At 39.6% G+C, this 13979-nt stretch overlaps 1 protein-coding gene across 2 annotated transcripts in view; it reads left to right on the top strand.

Annotated features, from left to right (window-relative positions):
- The window catches only part of lmo1 (LIM domain only 1), a 52892-nt gene extending 39209 nt beyond the window's left edge, over nt 1-13683 (top strand). For both annotated transcript variants that reach the window (XM_063063179.1, XM_063063181.1), the window contains exons 3-5: nt 1034-1247; nt 12090-12215; nt 13259-13683. In XM_063063179.1, coding sequence (XP_062919249.1) covers nt 1034-1247; nt 12090-12215; nt 13259-13364 — 446 coding nt within the window. In that variant the 3' untranslated portion in view covers nt 13365-13683. The remainder of the gene's footprint in view (nt 1-1033; nt 1248-12089; nt 12216-13258) is intronic.
- Nucleotides 13684-13979: the final 296 nt, after the last annotated feature.

Here is a 13979-nt window from a genome sequence, read left to right on the forward strand (position 1 = left end):
GAAATGACAATAAACTTGATGTGTAAGGCTTAGCCAGTTTGACAGAGTTCAGAATTAGAAACAGTATTGGGTTCTGATGGCTGTATTACCAGAGCACAATGTGATGCACAAAAGGTAAGAGCACTTGATGTCTCTTGCTGGAGATTAGAAGAATGAGGATGGGGTGGTCTTATTGAAACTTATTGAATATAGGAAGGCCTAGAGAGTGGATGAGAAGATATTTTGGAAAGTGGGAATCTAGGAAGGAGGCACTGCCTCAGAATGGAGGCATTCTATTTGGAACAGATGAGGAATTTCCTTAGCCAGAGGTAGTGAATGTGGAATTCATTACCACAGATGGCTGTGGAGATATTCAAGTCAGTGGGGATATTTAAAGTGGAGGCTGATGGGTTCTTATTTCAGCAGGGCATCAAAGGTTGCAGGCAGAAGGCAAGAGAATGGGGCTGAGAGATCATCAATCAACCATGAAGGAATGACAAAGCAAACACAATGGGCCAAATGGCCTCACTTCACTCCTATCTTGTGCAGCTGACAGGATTGTTTAGATGGCATTTTCAGTGCAGACATGGGCTTTAGGACCTGTTCATGTTCTGTTCTATGTGGCTTTTTAACAATGGTCTGCAGGCGTTTGACCACATTAATGGGACTAACTTTTAAACTCTGGCTTAGTTGAAGTTTTTTATCTGAGGTGGGATTTGAACTACCAGACTAACTTGGAGGCTTTGGTTAACTTGCCTGATATGTTTTCTAAACCATACCACCATTCAAAAGTTTTAAATCAGCTATAAAAACTTGTTATTTGGTCATAAACTACAAAAATACCAATATTTTGGTAGAATAAAATACCTTGCAAATTTGATTCTTTCAATAATTCCTAAATGTAAGATGCAGATCCAATTTTACTAGTCCTTCTGTACCCAACGGATGTAGAGAAGTAGAAGGATGCTATCTGGCTGATGTATATCAAGTCCAGATCTTTTGGAAAGGAAGTTTTGAGCATTAATCCTTCTAACTAAATTCCTCTGGCTTGCAGGTGTACCCATGCTTTCTGTGCAACCAAAAGGAAAACAGAAGGGCTGTGCAGGCTGCAATCGCAAGATCAAGGATCGATATCTGCTAAAGGCACTGGACAAATATTGGCATGAAGACTGTCTAAAATGTGCCTGTTGTGACTGCCGCCTTGGAGAGGTTGGATCAACTCTCTACACAAAAGCAAATCTAATTCTCTGCCGTAGAGACTACTTGAGGTAAATATAGTTGCAGAAAAGCATAAAATTTGAACTTAACACTCCTTGAAGATTACAATTTTGGTACTAATTTGTTGCTTCCAAGGTAATATACTAAATCATTGTTCCATAGCGCACAGATTGACAAAACTGGAAAAACCTCATTTGCTTTGGATTGAACATGATGGCTAGGGAGTTGTTGATAAACTGAAGAACACTTTACATGCTGCCAAAAAAATATCTGGGTCAATATCACAATCTGCAAATCTATAACAGTCCTGCCTTGCAGTTCAAATTGATGAGACCATTTTTACATCCACCATCTTTCTGTTCTGAAAAATCTAATATTGTATCCACATTCAAATAGTTTCCAGAATAAATGAATATCAGTGAACTTGTACTATTGTTCTGAAATTGGCTGAAGAACCCTGAAGTGCCCTGATGAAGGGTCTTGTCCCAGAAGGTTGACTTTTGGATTTTCCCCTCCACGGATGCTGCCTGACTGAGTTCCTCCAGCATTGAGTTGAACTTGAGATTGGCTGTCCTTGTAACTCATTGTTTGACACTATCACTTGGTAAAAGGGCCCCCCCTTTGTAGAAACAATGTGGCTGGGGCTCCTGGGGGTGGGGGGGGGGTGGTGGTTAATAATTTGAGCAGGGCTTTGCTGCAGATTTCCTTGACAGTATCTGTGGGATAACCAACTTGCTGTTTCATCACTAACTTTGAGCAGAGGGTATAAAGTGTATATATGATGCAAACAGAACTGAGCCCCTCTCATGAAATGTCCTGCTGTTTGCAGAATAGATTAAGGCATGATTGTAAGGAATAGTGAGTAACATTTTTCACCACAAATGTCAAACATCTCACCTGGAGTCTAACTATTTGCTAATCAATGGTGTAGTTACCTTGCCATCAGTAATATTAGGCAGGGGTTATTCATGGTCCAGAAAATCAAATGGATCAGTGATACCACCCCAGGCTGGGTATTCTAATGCAAGTGAGTCTCTATGTACTCAAAACATTCCCACCATCACACTCTTGATATAGATGGAATAAATTTACTTGAATGACGGCAGCTTCAACAAAACACAGCTCATTACAGACCAGGACAATGCAGCCTGCATGCATGGTATCTCATCCATCACGAATATTTGCTCCCTCTGCATAATGTATCATCTATGAAATGAAGTATAATTACTTTCCCAGACTACTGTCAGCACCTCACATGTGTGACCTTCATCAGAAAACCAGGATGGTTAGCTAATATGTGAAGTATCACTGCAAATTCCCTCTACATTGCACCGAACATGGAAACCTTAATCACTGCTTGTTCTAAATCCAAGAATTCTTCACTGGGAGGTGATTAAAAGATCTAGTTGCTTAAAAATGCAATTGGGATAAGAAAAACTGATGACATTCAATTTACAAATTTGCCCAAGTTTTCTTTAAAAGGGCATATGAGCAAGAATGCATCCATTTCTTAAGTCGGTGTAATGTTGATACACTTCTGCATAAAACTTTGGTCATTTCTCAGCTGCAATATTGAATTTCCTTCTGGACAGAAGGTCAATTGGATATAATGGACTTGACACTGCTGGCACTGTTAGTATTTAAGGTGGTTTAAAAATGTATTCCATTGATTCCCAAGTTAAAATTGATAACCTCTCATTTCAAATGACTTCATCTACTGAATCATAAACACAAGTGGTTTTGCAGATGCTGGAAATCCAGGGCAGCATACAAAATGCTGAAGGAACTCCACATGTAGGGTAGTGTCTAGTCAATATTTTGTGCCCAGACCCTTGATTAGTCCTGATAAATGGCCTCATTGTATTCCTCTCAGACACTACTTGATCTACTAAATCATATTTCTAAGAATAAAGAACACCACCCACATTTACAAATGTGAATGCATCAGTGATCAATTTCAGCTTTTTTTTGCATTCAAACTTCAAGACTGGCCATAGATTAGGCTTGTTGCCCTAGTGTTCCAAACTTTATAGCTAATCAGTCTCGTGTGTTTCTGTATGTTGGCATCCTGGACTGACTTCTGTTTAAGACAAATACAATGCTTACCGGGGGGGGGGGGGGGGGACTTTTTGGTCACTTTATTCCTGTCCAGATTCCAGATGTTTTGATTTGTGTCTGGTTGAGTATTGTTTCAAATACATGGGGATTAGTGTAGTTTAGACCTGAAGACAGAAGAGCAGAATTGGGCTATTCAACCCATTGAGTCTGCTCTACATTCCATCATGTCTGATTTATTATCCCTCCCAAGCCCGTTCTCCTGACTTCTCCCTGTAACCTTTGATAGGTCCTTGATTAACCAGGGCATCAATCTGTTTTAAATATATTCAATGACTTGGCCTACATAGCAGACCTGGCGATGAATTCCACAGATTCAACACCTGGTGAAAGAAATTCCTCCCATCAGTTCTAAATGCATGTCCCTCTATTCTGAGGCTGTGCTCTTTGGTTCTGGACTCACTATAGGCAACATCCTCTCCACATCCACTGTATCTAACCCTTTTGCTATTGGATAGGTATCAGAGCTTCTTCCTGCCCCACCCTTCATTCTAAACTCCAGTGACTACAGGCACCTCGTAAGTTAACCGTCCATAAATCTCCACTGGACCCTCTCCTATGCCAGCAGATCTTTTAAGGGGCCAAAAATTGCTCTTGATATTCAGAGTGCAGTCTGACCAATGTCGAATAAAACTTCAGCATTACACCTTTGTTATTGTGTTCTTTTCCCCTCAAAATAAATGTCAATATTTGTATTTGCCTTATCAGTAACTCACCCTGCAAGTTAACCCGTAGAGAATCCTGCAAAAAGACTTCCAGGTTCCTTTGCACCTTTTTAAAATTTTCTTCCCGTTTAGAAAATATCTACCTTTTTCCTTCACCACAGGCTTCCCTATATTCTATCTGGCACTTCCTTACCCATTCTCTCAATCTGTCCAAGTTCTGCAGATGCCCTGCTTCCTCAACACTGCACTGCACCTATCTTTATCGTCTACAAGATTGGCCACAAAACAACCAATTCCATCATCCAGTTTATTACATGTAATGCAAGTAGTGGACCCAGCACTGACCTCTGTAGTCATTGGCAGGCAACCAGAAAAGACCCACTTTATTCCCATTCTTTGGCATCTACCTGTCAACCAATCTTCTATCATGCTAGTCATATCTGTAATACAATGGGTTCTTGCTTAGCAGCCTCACGCGTAACACCTTATCAAAGTCCTTCTGGAAAATCCAGGTAAACAACATTCACTGACTCTAACATATTCCCAACCACTGCAGCCAGCTAGCTAGCCTATAATTCCCTTTCTTTTGCCTCCCTCCTTTAAAGGGTGGAGTGACATTCACAATTTTCTAGCCCTCCAGAACCATTCCAGAATCTAGTGACTGTTACCAATGCCTCCTGTCTCTTCAGCTACCTCTCTTGGTCATTTTAAGAACTTCTTGCCAGTAACATGGGACCAAGCTGCATATACCTGTACCTGATGCATTTCAAAATTAAGTTACTTTATTATTTTAATGCAGTGTTTAAAAACAAGCTGAAACCAATTGGAATTTAGTAATGCATTCTTCAGTCTTCAAACTGCACAGGAAAGATCATGCCAACTTTAAAATGTCATCCTTTGTAGTTCTCTTCAGAGCACAGCCTGAATGTGGGAGTGAATGGAAGCTCTTTAAACAAAGTTTGGTCCCAAAGAATACAAGTCCTGAGGAGCTGTATCATTGTGGCTTCACTTTGCATGGATTTGCTGACACCTTGACTAGGTACTGGTTCCACTGAAGCCAATAAATCCACTTACTTAATTCTGCCTTGTCCATGGTTTAAGCATTGTACTCCAGATGCAAACTGTTCAGAATGTTTTGACTTTTCAAACTAGGAAAATGTAGGGAATTTTAAAATCTGATTCTAAGGAGTGGGGATTTGTTTTGTTCCTGCCTCCCCCCACCCCTCTACTGCTTAAAACCCACTGCTTATATACTGCTCTCTAACTCTGCTATGGAGCTTAAAGGATGCTATTAACTGACTTGTTAAATCATTGTTTTAAATATTCACACAAGACATTAAAATTATGTATGACTCGCTTCAATTGAATACTTGTGCACCTCGCATGTATGACTAAGCTTGTGTTGAGCTATTTTGCAATTAAACGTTAAGTGTTGGCTATTTTTCAGTCCGACCATTCAGTTGCTTTAACTGGTTTTGCTGCACGAGTGATCAAATAAGGCAGGATTTTGGAAGTCTTTGTTCATGTGATATTGCTAAGGCATTTCTCGATTGAACCAACTTGATTTCCATTCTTTTCCATAATTGTGCTGGGTGTGTACTAGATTTGCTCATTTTAGGGCATTTCTAAGTTTAGCTGTTTAGGGGGCAAAGTCTCATTTTAGCCTGTAATCTACCTCAGTAAAAGTAAACCCATGGTTCATTATCCTCTCTATGTCCACTCCACTGGTGTGCATTGTTTAACATCAAAGGTTTCTCCCTTAAGAGATGTGCAATTTCTCCTACCATGCTGGGGTTGTAATTTCCAGATATTTCTGTATATGTTAACCTCTGATCCATGATATTAATAGTGGCTTTTATCCAGTCATTGATCTTGAGTTTATTAGTTAATCTTTAGGTACTTGCAACTGTATAGACTAATTTTCACCTGACCACCATAGTGAAATCTCCCTGTAAATTTCATAGCTAGCTCTTAGAATGGGTTTCATTTTAAACTGGCAACCACCAATTTGATTAGTTGGAAGAAATCAGTCATGTGCAATTTATTAGTTGTCAGAACCATTCAGATCAAAGGGTGTACTGAATGCAGTTCCATTTTTTTCCTTCTGCAAATGTGAATTTTGTTAAATGTATATATACATGTAAGACTGAAGTCTTAAATCTTATTTACATTTTTAGGTTATATACTGCTTTGTCTAATTAGAAGGTTTAGTATGTAGATGTGATCTGGAATTTGGGTGGGAGCTGTAGTGGTAGTGAGAATTCCTTGAGTCAAATATAATAACAAGGCTATCATTCTTTGATGGCCTACACTAGTTCAATTGCCAGAATTGTTCTACAACTTGGTAAGATGGTCTTTCTCAGTGTGGCTTGCAATCATTTGCTCTAAGTTTCTGGGAAGGTTAAAGGGTAGGAAGTAAGGAAATGATTCATGTTTACAAATTGTCAGCAAGTTGGTCTGTAGGCTCCAACTGAGTACAAATCCACTCCTTGTGCTTTTAAAATGTTTATAAATTACAGTGCACTGAGCTTTCTTGCCAAAGAGAACCTTGACTGAACATGCACAATGTATCCCTATTGTTCCTATGATGTGGTTCAATAAGCTAAATTTGTGAAAGTGTCAAGTTATGAATAACTTTAATGATTGAGGAATTACGTGAGCTAGATGCAAATCTGGCTGGCTGGAGATGAAGGGTGATGTGCAGACAGGCTTTGGCATGGCATGAATTGGGGTCTGCATAGCCACTGGCTCTTTAAAGAATTTTGGATAATGGATAAAAAGTACTGTCTTAATAAATACAAAATAGTTTGGTTCATAAATGATAGCATTGAGAATGAAAATGGTGCACATCTCAAATAAATTATAACAGTAGTCAATCATGAGGCAGAGCTAGAAAGAAGCTTTTGAATGGTAAAGCTGCTAAGTAGTTCCGGACCTGAAGGCTTGGGACATTAAAAATCACAGGTTAATGGAATTCTGGCTTTTAAAGAGAACTGCGAAAGGATGTGCAGTGATTAAAAAGTATATTGACTGTGCTTTACTGCATAGATTTGAGAACATAATTGAGACAAGCCAAGGGTTTGTATCTGTAAATTGAGTGATTCTAACATTCTGGGAACAAAGGAGATGAGAGAAACCATTTCTGCAAGATGGAATCTAAGGTTGGGAATCTTCTCACAATTTAAAGCACTTTTTTTTTAAAGTTCAAAGTAAATTTATTAAGTACATTTATGTTACCATATGCAAACCTGAGATTCGTTTTGAGGGCATTTATAATAAATGAAAGAAACAAAAGAATCAATGAAATACTGCACCCAACAAGACAAACAACCTATTTGCAAAAGATGACAAATTGCAAAACTATACAAAGAAGAAAAATAAATATTGAACAGGAGATGAAAAGTTCTTGAAAATGAGTCCATAGGTTGTGGTAACTGTTCAGCAATGGGGTCAGTGGAGGTATCCCCTCTGGTTCAAGAAGCCTAATGTTGAGGGGTAATAACTGTTCCTGAACCTCAGAGTCTGAGTCCTGAGGCTTCAGTACCTTCCTTATGGCGGCAGTGAGAAGAGTAAGGCCTGGATGGTGGGGGTGTTTGCTGCTGCTTCCTGTGACAGCATTCCTTGTAGATGTGCTCCATGGTAGAGAGGACTTTAGCTGTGATGGACTGGGCTGTTGTAGGCTTTTCCTTGCAAAGGCATTGGTGCTTCCATACTAGGCTGTAGATGTGTGGTACTCTTCACCGCACATCTATAGAAGCTCGTCTAAGTTTTAGATGACGTGCTCAATGTTCACAAACTTTAAAATGTAGAGGCGCTGGCATGCTTTCCTCTTAATGGCACTTATGTGCTGGATCTAGGTCAGATCTTACAAAATTATAACACTGAGGAATTTATAGTTGCTGACCTTCTCCACCTCTGATCTCCAAATGAGGACTGTCTCAGACCACTGGCTTCCTCCAGCTCGTTGGTTGTCTTGACATTTTCAAGAGGTGGTTGTTGTGGCACCACTCAGCTAGATTTTCAATCTCTGTCCTATATGCTGATTCATCACCTTTGAGTCGGCCAATGACACTGGTGTCAACAACAAACAAGTCTGGCATTGGAGCTGTGCTTGGCCTTGGCCACCTGCTCTGCTCACTTTACACTTGTGACTGAGTGCACAGCCTTGTGCAATTGTGCTGAAATAAATTGTGGAAGAGATGTTGCCAATCCAAACTGACTGGTGTATGCAAGTAAAGAAATCAAGGATCTGGTTGCTTTATGGGCTATTGAGGCCTAGGTCTTGAAGCTTGTTGAGCAAGTTTGAGGGGATGATATTGAATTCTGAGCTGTAGTCCATGAGAGCATCCTGGTGTATAAATCTACACTCTCCAAATGTTCGAGTTGAGCGAGTAGCCAATTAAATGACACGTACTGTTGTGACAGTAAACAAATTGGTGTTTCTCAGGCAGGAGTTGGTGTTTTGTCACGAACCTCTCAAAACACTTCGTCATAGTGGATGTAAGTGCTACTGGACAATTGTCATTGAAGCAGGTGACTATGTTCTTCAGCACCAGTGTAATCGAAGTCTGCCTGAAGCAGTTGGGTACCTCACTGCCGAAGCAGGAGGTTAAGGATATTGTTGAACATTCCAGTCAGTTGATCTGCACATGTCTTTGGTATTCGTCATAAAATATCGATTTTAAAAACAGTGTGATCTGAGGGTGGAGAATTTATTGAATTAGTATGTTGGTCAACTAAAACTAAAGGATTAAAAGGTCTATTCTCGTAATGTTTATCAAGAAAGTGAAGTACAAGAATCCAAAGGATGGTGATAAATGGTTGGGTGTGGGGCTGGATATTGGATGTCAAACATTGTATGAACTTTGAGGAGAAAAATGTTCTGTACAAGTGGGGCCCTTGAGTGCAAATGAGAAGGAAGAAAGTCCTTTAATTGAAGGAACATTTGTGATGCTAAAGCATGGAACATCACCTTTTAGCCAGGTGAAAACAAGGGCTGATGGCCCATGAAATAGGCACAAACTCCTGGGTCAGCCATTCCAACCAAGGTTTCCCAGAACAATCCTTTGGAAGATGATGCTGGAGCATTTACTAATCTGAAGCTTTGATCATGTCTGAAGAAGTGGATTGATAGATTCATTAAAGATGAAGAGCGAGTAATGCATGCGGATTTCTGGAATATGGATTGCCCTATAAATCTGTTGTATTTGGATTGGGATCTGTAATGTATGAAATTGTGATGCTAAATTTGATTCCAGTGGAGTAAAAAAAAACTGGGTGACTAGGGACAATTAGCAAGAAGTAATTTGGATTGTAGTACAATGGTTCTCAAAGTGCTGTTTAAAGCTACCAATGCAGATATTTGAATGAAGTTAAAATTTGAAATGGGATGCTTTACCAAGAGATAGAGATGCATGTTATCAGTCTCCTCCTCACACCACCAATAACCTGAGGGAATGGAGCATGTAAATAGTTCTAAATAACAAACACCATTGCAAAGGTGATTAGACAATTACCACCTGCACTAACATCTGGTTCACTCTAATTACTAGACTAATTACACCAAGTTTTTGACCATTGGGAGCACCAGATTAATATGCGAGTTTGAACCAATTTGCTTTTTGAGGGTGGGGGAAGGGGCTGTTAATATGTAGGAATTACAGATGTGCTATTTTTTAAATTTAAGGTATATAAATTCATTTGTAATTTTGACCTGCGTATGGATTTGATGCCAACTTTAAGGCTTGGTGGGCAGAAAGATGGTATGCTTTCTCCAGGAAGTGTTCAGGGATTTTGTTCCGAAGTGTGGGTAATGTAACTTGTATATGATATTCTCCATTTGGGAGAATGGGGCAAGCGTAAATTTAAGAATGCACCAGTACATCACTGAACATTGATAGATGACTCTTGCGGACTTGAGTCAACACAGTTGAATAAAGTAAGCAACTTGATTCATACTTCAGGAATGAGGTGTATTCTGATTGTCTTTGGAGGGGGGAAATTCTTAATGTTTTAAGCGACACCTAAGCTGCATCCAACTAATGTGCTAATTAGAAACTATATAATGAGAAGGCTCCCTGCCATTCAAACAGAAGTGTTGAACTATTCAGGCAGGCAGCATTAGAGGCTTTGCACAATTTTCAGCTTCTGTTTTGGGCTATGTCCACACTAGACCGGATAAATCCGTAAGCAAAGCTTTTTCTCCTCGTTTTGACCCTCAGTCCACACTAAAATGGCGATTTCCTCCCCCAAAAATGGAGATTTTCAGAAACTCCCTCCAGAGTGAATAAATCTGAAAATGTCTAATAGCCGGTTATCCCGTACACACTATGCCAGATATTTTTAAAACCGCTGTCATGACTTGCCGGAACAAATGTTGGCAGCAGCATGGCATTTCATTGTTTTCTGGAACGCAACCTCCAACACCACAACAGCAATATCTGACAATAGATGTGTAACATCCTAATGTAACATTGTATGGAAGTACAAGATAACACTGATCCAGACATGTTTCATACATTTAACAAGGTGCTTTATTAATGTATTGCTTGTGCAAACATTCAATAGATGCAATTGTCACTTTTGCCCAGTAACTTGTTTTATTGCACATGTTAAATACAGCAAAAATAATACACAAAGATGTGGCAAAAGTAAAGGCAAACAAATGAGGTAACAGCAAATTTCACCCATGCCCAGTAACAAGCCTTATTGCATTTAGTTGTAGCTATCGTCTCTTTCATCGGTGAAGAGACTACGGCTGTAGGAAATGTTTCTGGACAAATGCTCACCAAGTCTTTCATTTGGCAATTTCCTTAAGTTTTTCTAGTCCATAACTGGGTAAATGTGCACCAAGTATCCAGTTTCCTCTTTGCTTGTTTTCCGTGTGTCCTGCGCATGCCCAGTAGGAGGAGATTTGCCCAAATATCCATTTTAATGTGGACAGGGGTATTTTTAAAAACCTAGTGTTGATGCCTGTTGTTTTTATGCAAAACCGGCGTTTTCAAAATTATCTGGTCTAGTGTGGACGTAGCCTTAAGCCTGATTTATACTTCTGCGTTAACTGGACACCGTAACCTATGCAAGTGACTTGCGTGTGTTGTGAGCATTTATACTTGTGCGTTGGTGTGTCTGCGTCGCTCTGCAATTCACACATGTCACGCATGCGCACTCACCTGCCTGTGCAAGGCTTCATGGTCATGGTAGTCTTTCTTGGGGTAAACAAGACGCGAGCGTCTTTTTTTGTAAAAGCAAATGTGTCCTCCATAATTTCGGAGGTCTGTAAAGCTTTATGGAAAGCATTGCAGCCAGAGTTCCTTCCCTGCCCTTCAGTCGCCCAGTGGGAAGCTATTGCAGCATAGGATGAAATGCGATGTGACCAATCGGAGTTCTTACAGTCTGTGTTGCTGCAACGCGCGGTTACATTTTGGGGAGGTGCGCGTCGCAGCAACACAGGCTCTCTCGTAGGGTTCTGCGTTGGCTTTGCGTAGGGTTTGCAGCGACGCAGTACTTACGGCGACGCATTGCCGCAGAAGTATAAATCAGGCTTTAATGTCACTGGGTTTTTCCTTGATTGTTCATGTTTAGTGCAGATTTCCATATCTTTGCAGTCCTGCATTAAACATAAAGGGGAAAGGCAAAAACAATGCCATTTCTCCCTCATATGAAAGTTCATTGACCCAAAATGTTTTTCTCCACAGATGCTCCTTGACAGCCCAGAATTAAGACTTCTGGGGTGTTTGGCATTTTATGCACCTTGTGTAGTCTCTAAACATTTGCTTGCTAGGTGGTTAACATCTGAATAGTCAAGATCAAGAGATTATTTGTTCTTAGTAGTGCTCTAGGATCCTTGTCCACAAGCAAATGGAAGTGGTGGTGATTTGTATGATGTGCCTTGCAATAATCTACACTCTGAAGGGAACCATTGCCTTGAATGCTAATAAGGCTTGAAACTAAACTTCTGAAGAGAAGGCACCACTCTGCCTAATTGCTCTTTACTTAATAAGATACATCAATTAATAACTGCAGTACAAGATCAAGGCCCTAAATTTAGGTTTTGCTTTTTATCCAATTACCTTTTTTCTCATTGCATGTTACATCGTTTTATTTGTCTAGGCTCTTTGGTACCACTGGGAATTGTGCAGCATGCAGTAAACTGATTCCTGCTTTTGAGATGGTGATGAGAGCCCGTGATAATGTCTACCACTTGGACTGCTTTGCCTGTCAACTTTGCAATCAGAGGTAGGTTTGGGAGAGCAATTGCCTTATGTTAGTAATTAAACATGTAGGCTTCATCTATTGTCTATAATACACCCAGCTGGAATGTTTGTTTTGTGATTCCAATTGTCCTTCTAAAGTTTACCAATCTTTAATCCCTAAATGTGGGCAGGTGTTAAACTGAATGTTTTACATGGTAACAGGCATTGCATGAATTCTAATTGACAACAATTGAACATGCCTTTTGAGTTGCTTTTAAGGGAAGGAAATTCTGCAGAATAAATGGTTAACTTGTGAAATTTTAACATGTCTTGAGCATTTCAGTAGCATGTATTGGGTTGGAAAGAGTCTGTTTGCTTTTCTATATTGCCTTTGGCTGACAAGAAGCCAGAAATTCCAACCTCTTGATTTTCCTGAGCACTCTGGAGATTGACCAGTTAAGAGGCCAATTAAGATGTCTTCTGACAAAAATCTGAGCAAATCTAAAGCATTTACAGGAATAGCAGCAGGGAACCTTCTGGTCACCAGTTTATCATATGGTAACCTACTACAGACAGGCTAGATCTGGAAAATCTGAAAGCAGATTTGACCATTCAAGATCATAGACGTCTACCAGGAGACCTCATTCTGAAAACCTGCTCAATCATGTTTACTACAGGCAGTAATTTGCCTTCCATAATCAGGAAATGTGTGATATGTTTAAAATCTTCAATGCGCTAGTGATAGCAGCCAGTGAACTTGAATCTGCATCTATTGTAGGTACACAGCAGTTTAATTTCAAGATCTTGCAATGCAGAACTGATTTTGGTCTGTGCAGTATTGTTTGCTGAAAGCATGTTGGAAATTATCAATAGTATTTTGCATTTGAAATATGCCAGGTGGAATTGTAAAAACTTCCTTCTGATACTGAGCTATAAAACTTAAAATGTATATAAACATATTCAGTGCTATGATTAAATACAGTGGTATCAAACTCCAATGTTATGCACTCTGGTCCAAATTACATTGTTGTGGAATATGAATTGTGAAATGTCAAGCTCACCAGTGTACCTTGCAATTTTCTCTAGGTTTTGTGTGGGAGACAAATTTTTTCTGAAGAATAACATGATCCTCTGCCAAATGGACTATGAGGAAGGGGCAATGAATGGAAGTTTCTCATCACAAGTTCAGTGACTTGCTCATGACCTTCAAAGCATTGTGGGGTGAGCTACAATGCTTAAACATAAATGGAGAGCATCTGTCAGCTTGCTTGCAACACTTCAAATAGTCCAGGATGGATTAAAGTAACATTCTTCAACACAGAGCAGTTAAGATTTTAGATGCACAGCTGTGCTTGTTTAGCTGGGCAGTGCTTTGCCTGTATGTTTTGTGATGTTGGGTCTGGGAGGGGTATGTACAGTCTGTTTCTGTATATATAAACTGGAACATTTATTTTACATAAATGTATTGCAATTTTATTATTACTGGTGTGCATTAAAGAAGATTAAATGTTCTGCTTGTGAACAACTGATTCTTTTAATTCTACCTTGGAAAATAGTTGCGGGGGGGGGATTATTTTGATATTGAAACTGTCCTGGAGAGTTGATAACTCATGCAGCTGCAAGATTTCTAATTGAATTATGTATCTTTATTATGGGACTCACTCTACAACAAGACAAGTACAATGCCACTACTGAAAAATCTAAATTGGCATTTGAGTGCCACTAAATACTATTCTCAGGGAAGAAAGGAATAGTTTAGTGGCATACTTCTTGTCTTCTAGAACTTCAGGAATGTTATGGTGAATTG

This window comes from Mobula hypostoma, chromosome 11 (assembly GCF_963921235.1).
Source record: "Mobula hypostoma chromosome 11, sMobHyp1.1, whole genome shotgun sequence".
Lineage (NCBI taxonomy): Eukaryota > Metazoa > Chordata > Chondrichthyes > Myliobatiformes > Myliobatidae > Mobula > Mobula hypostoma.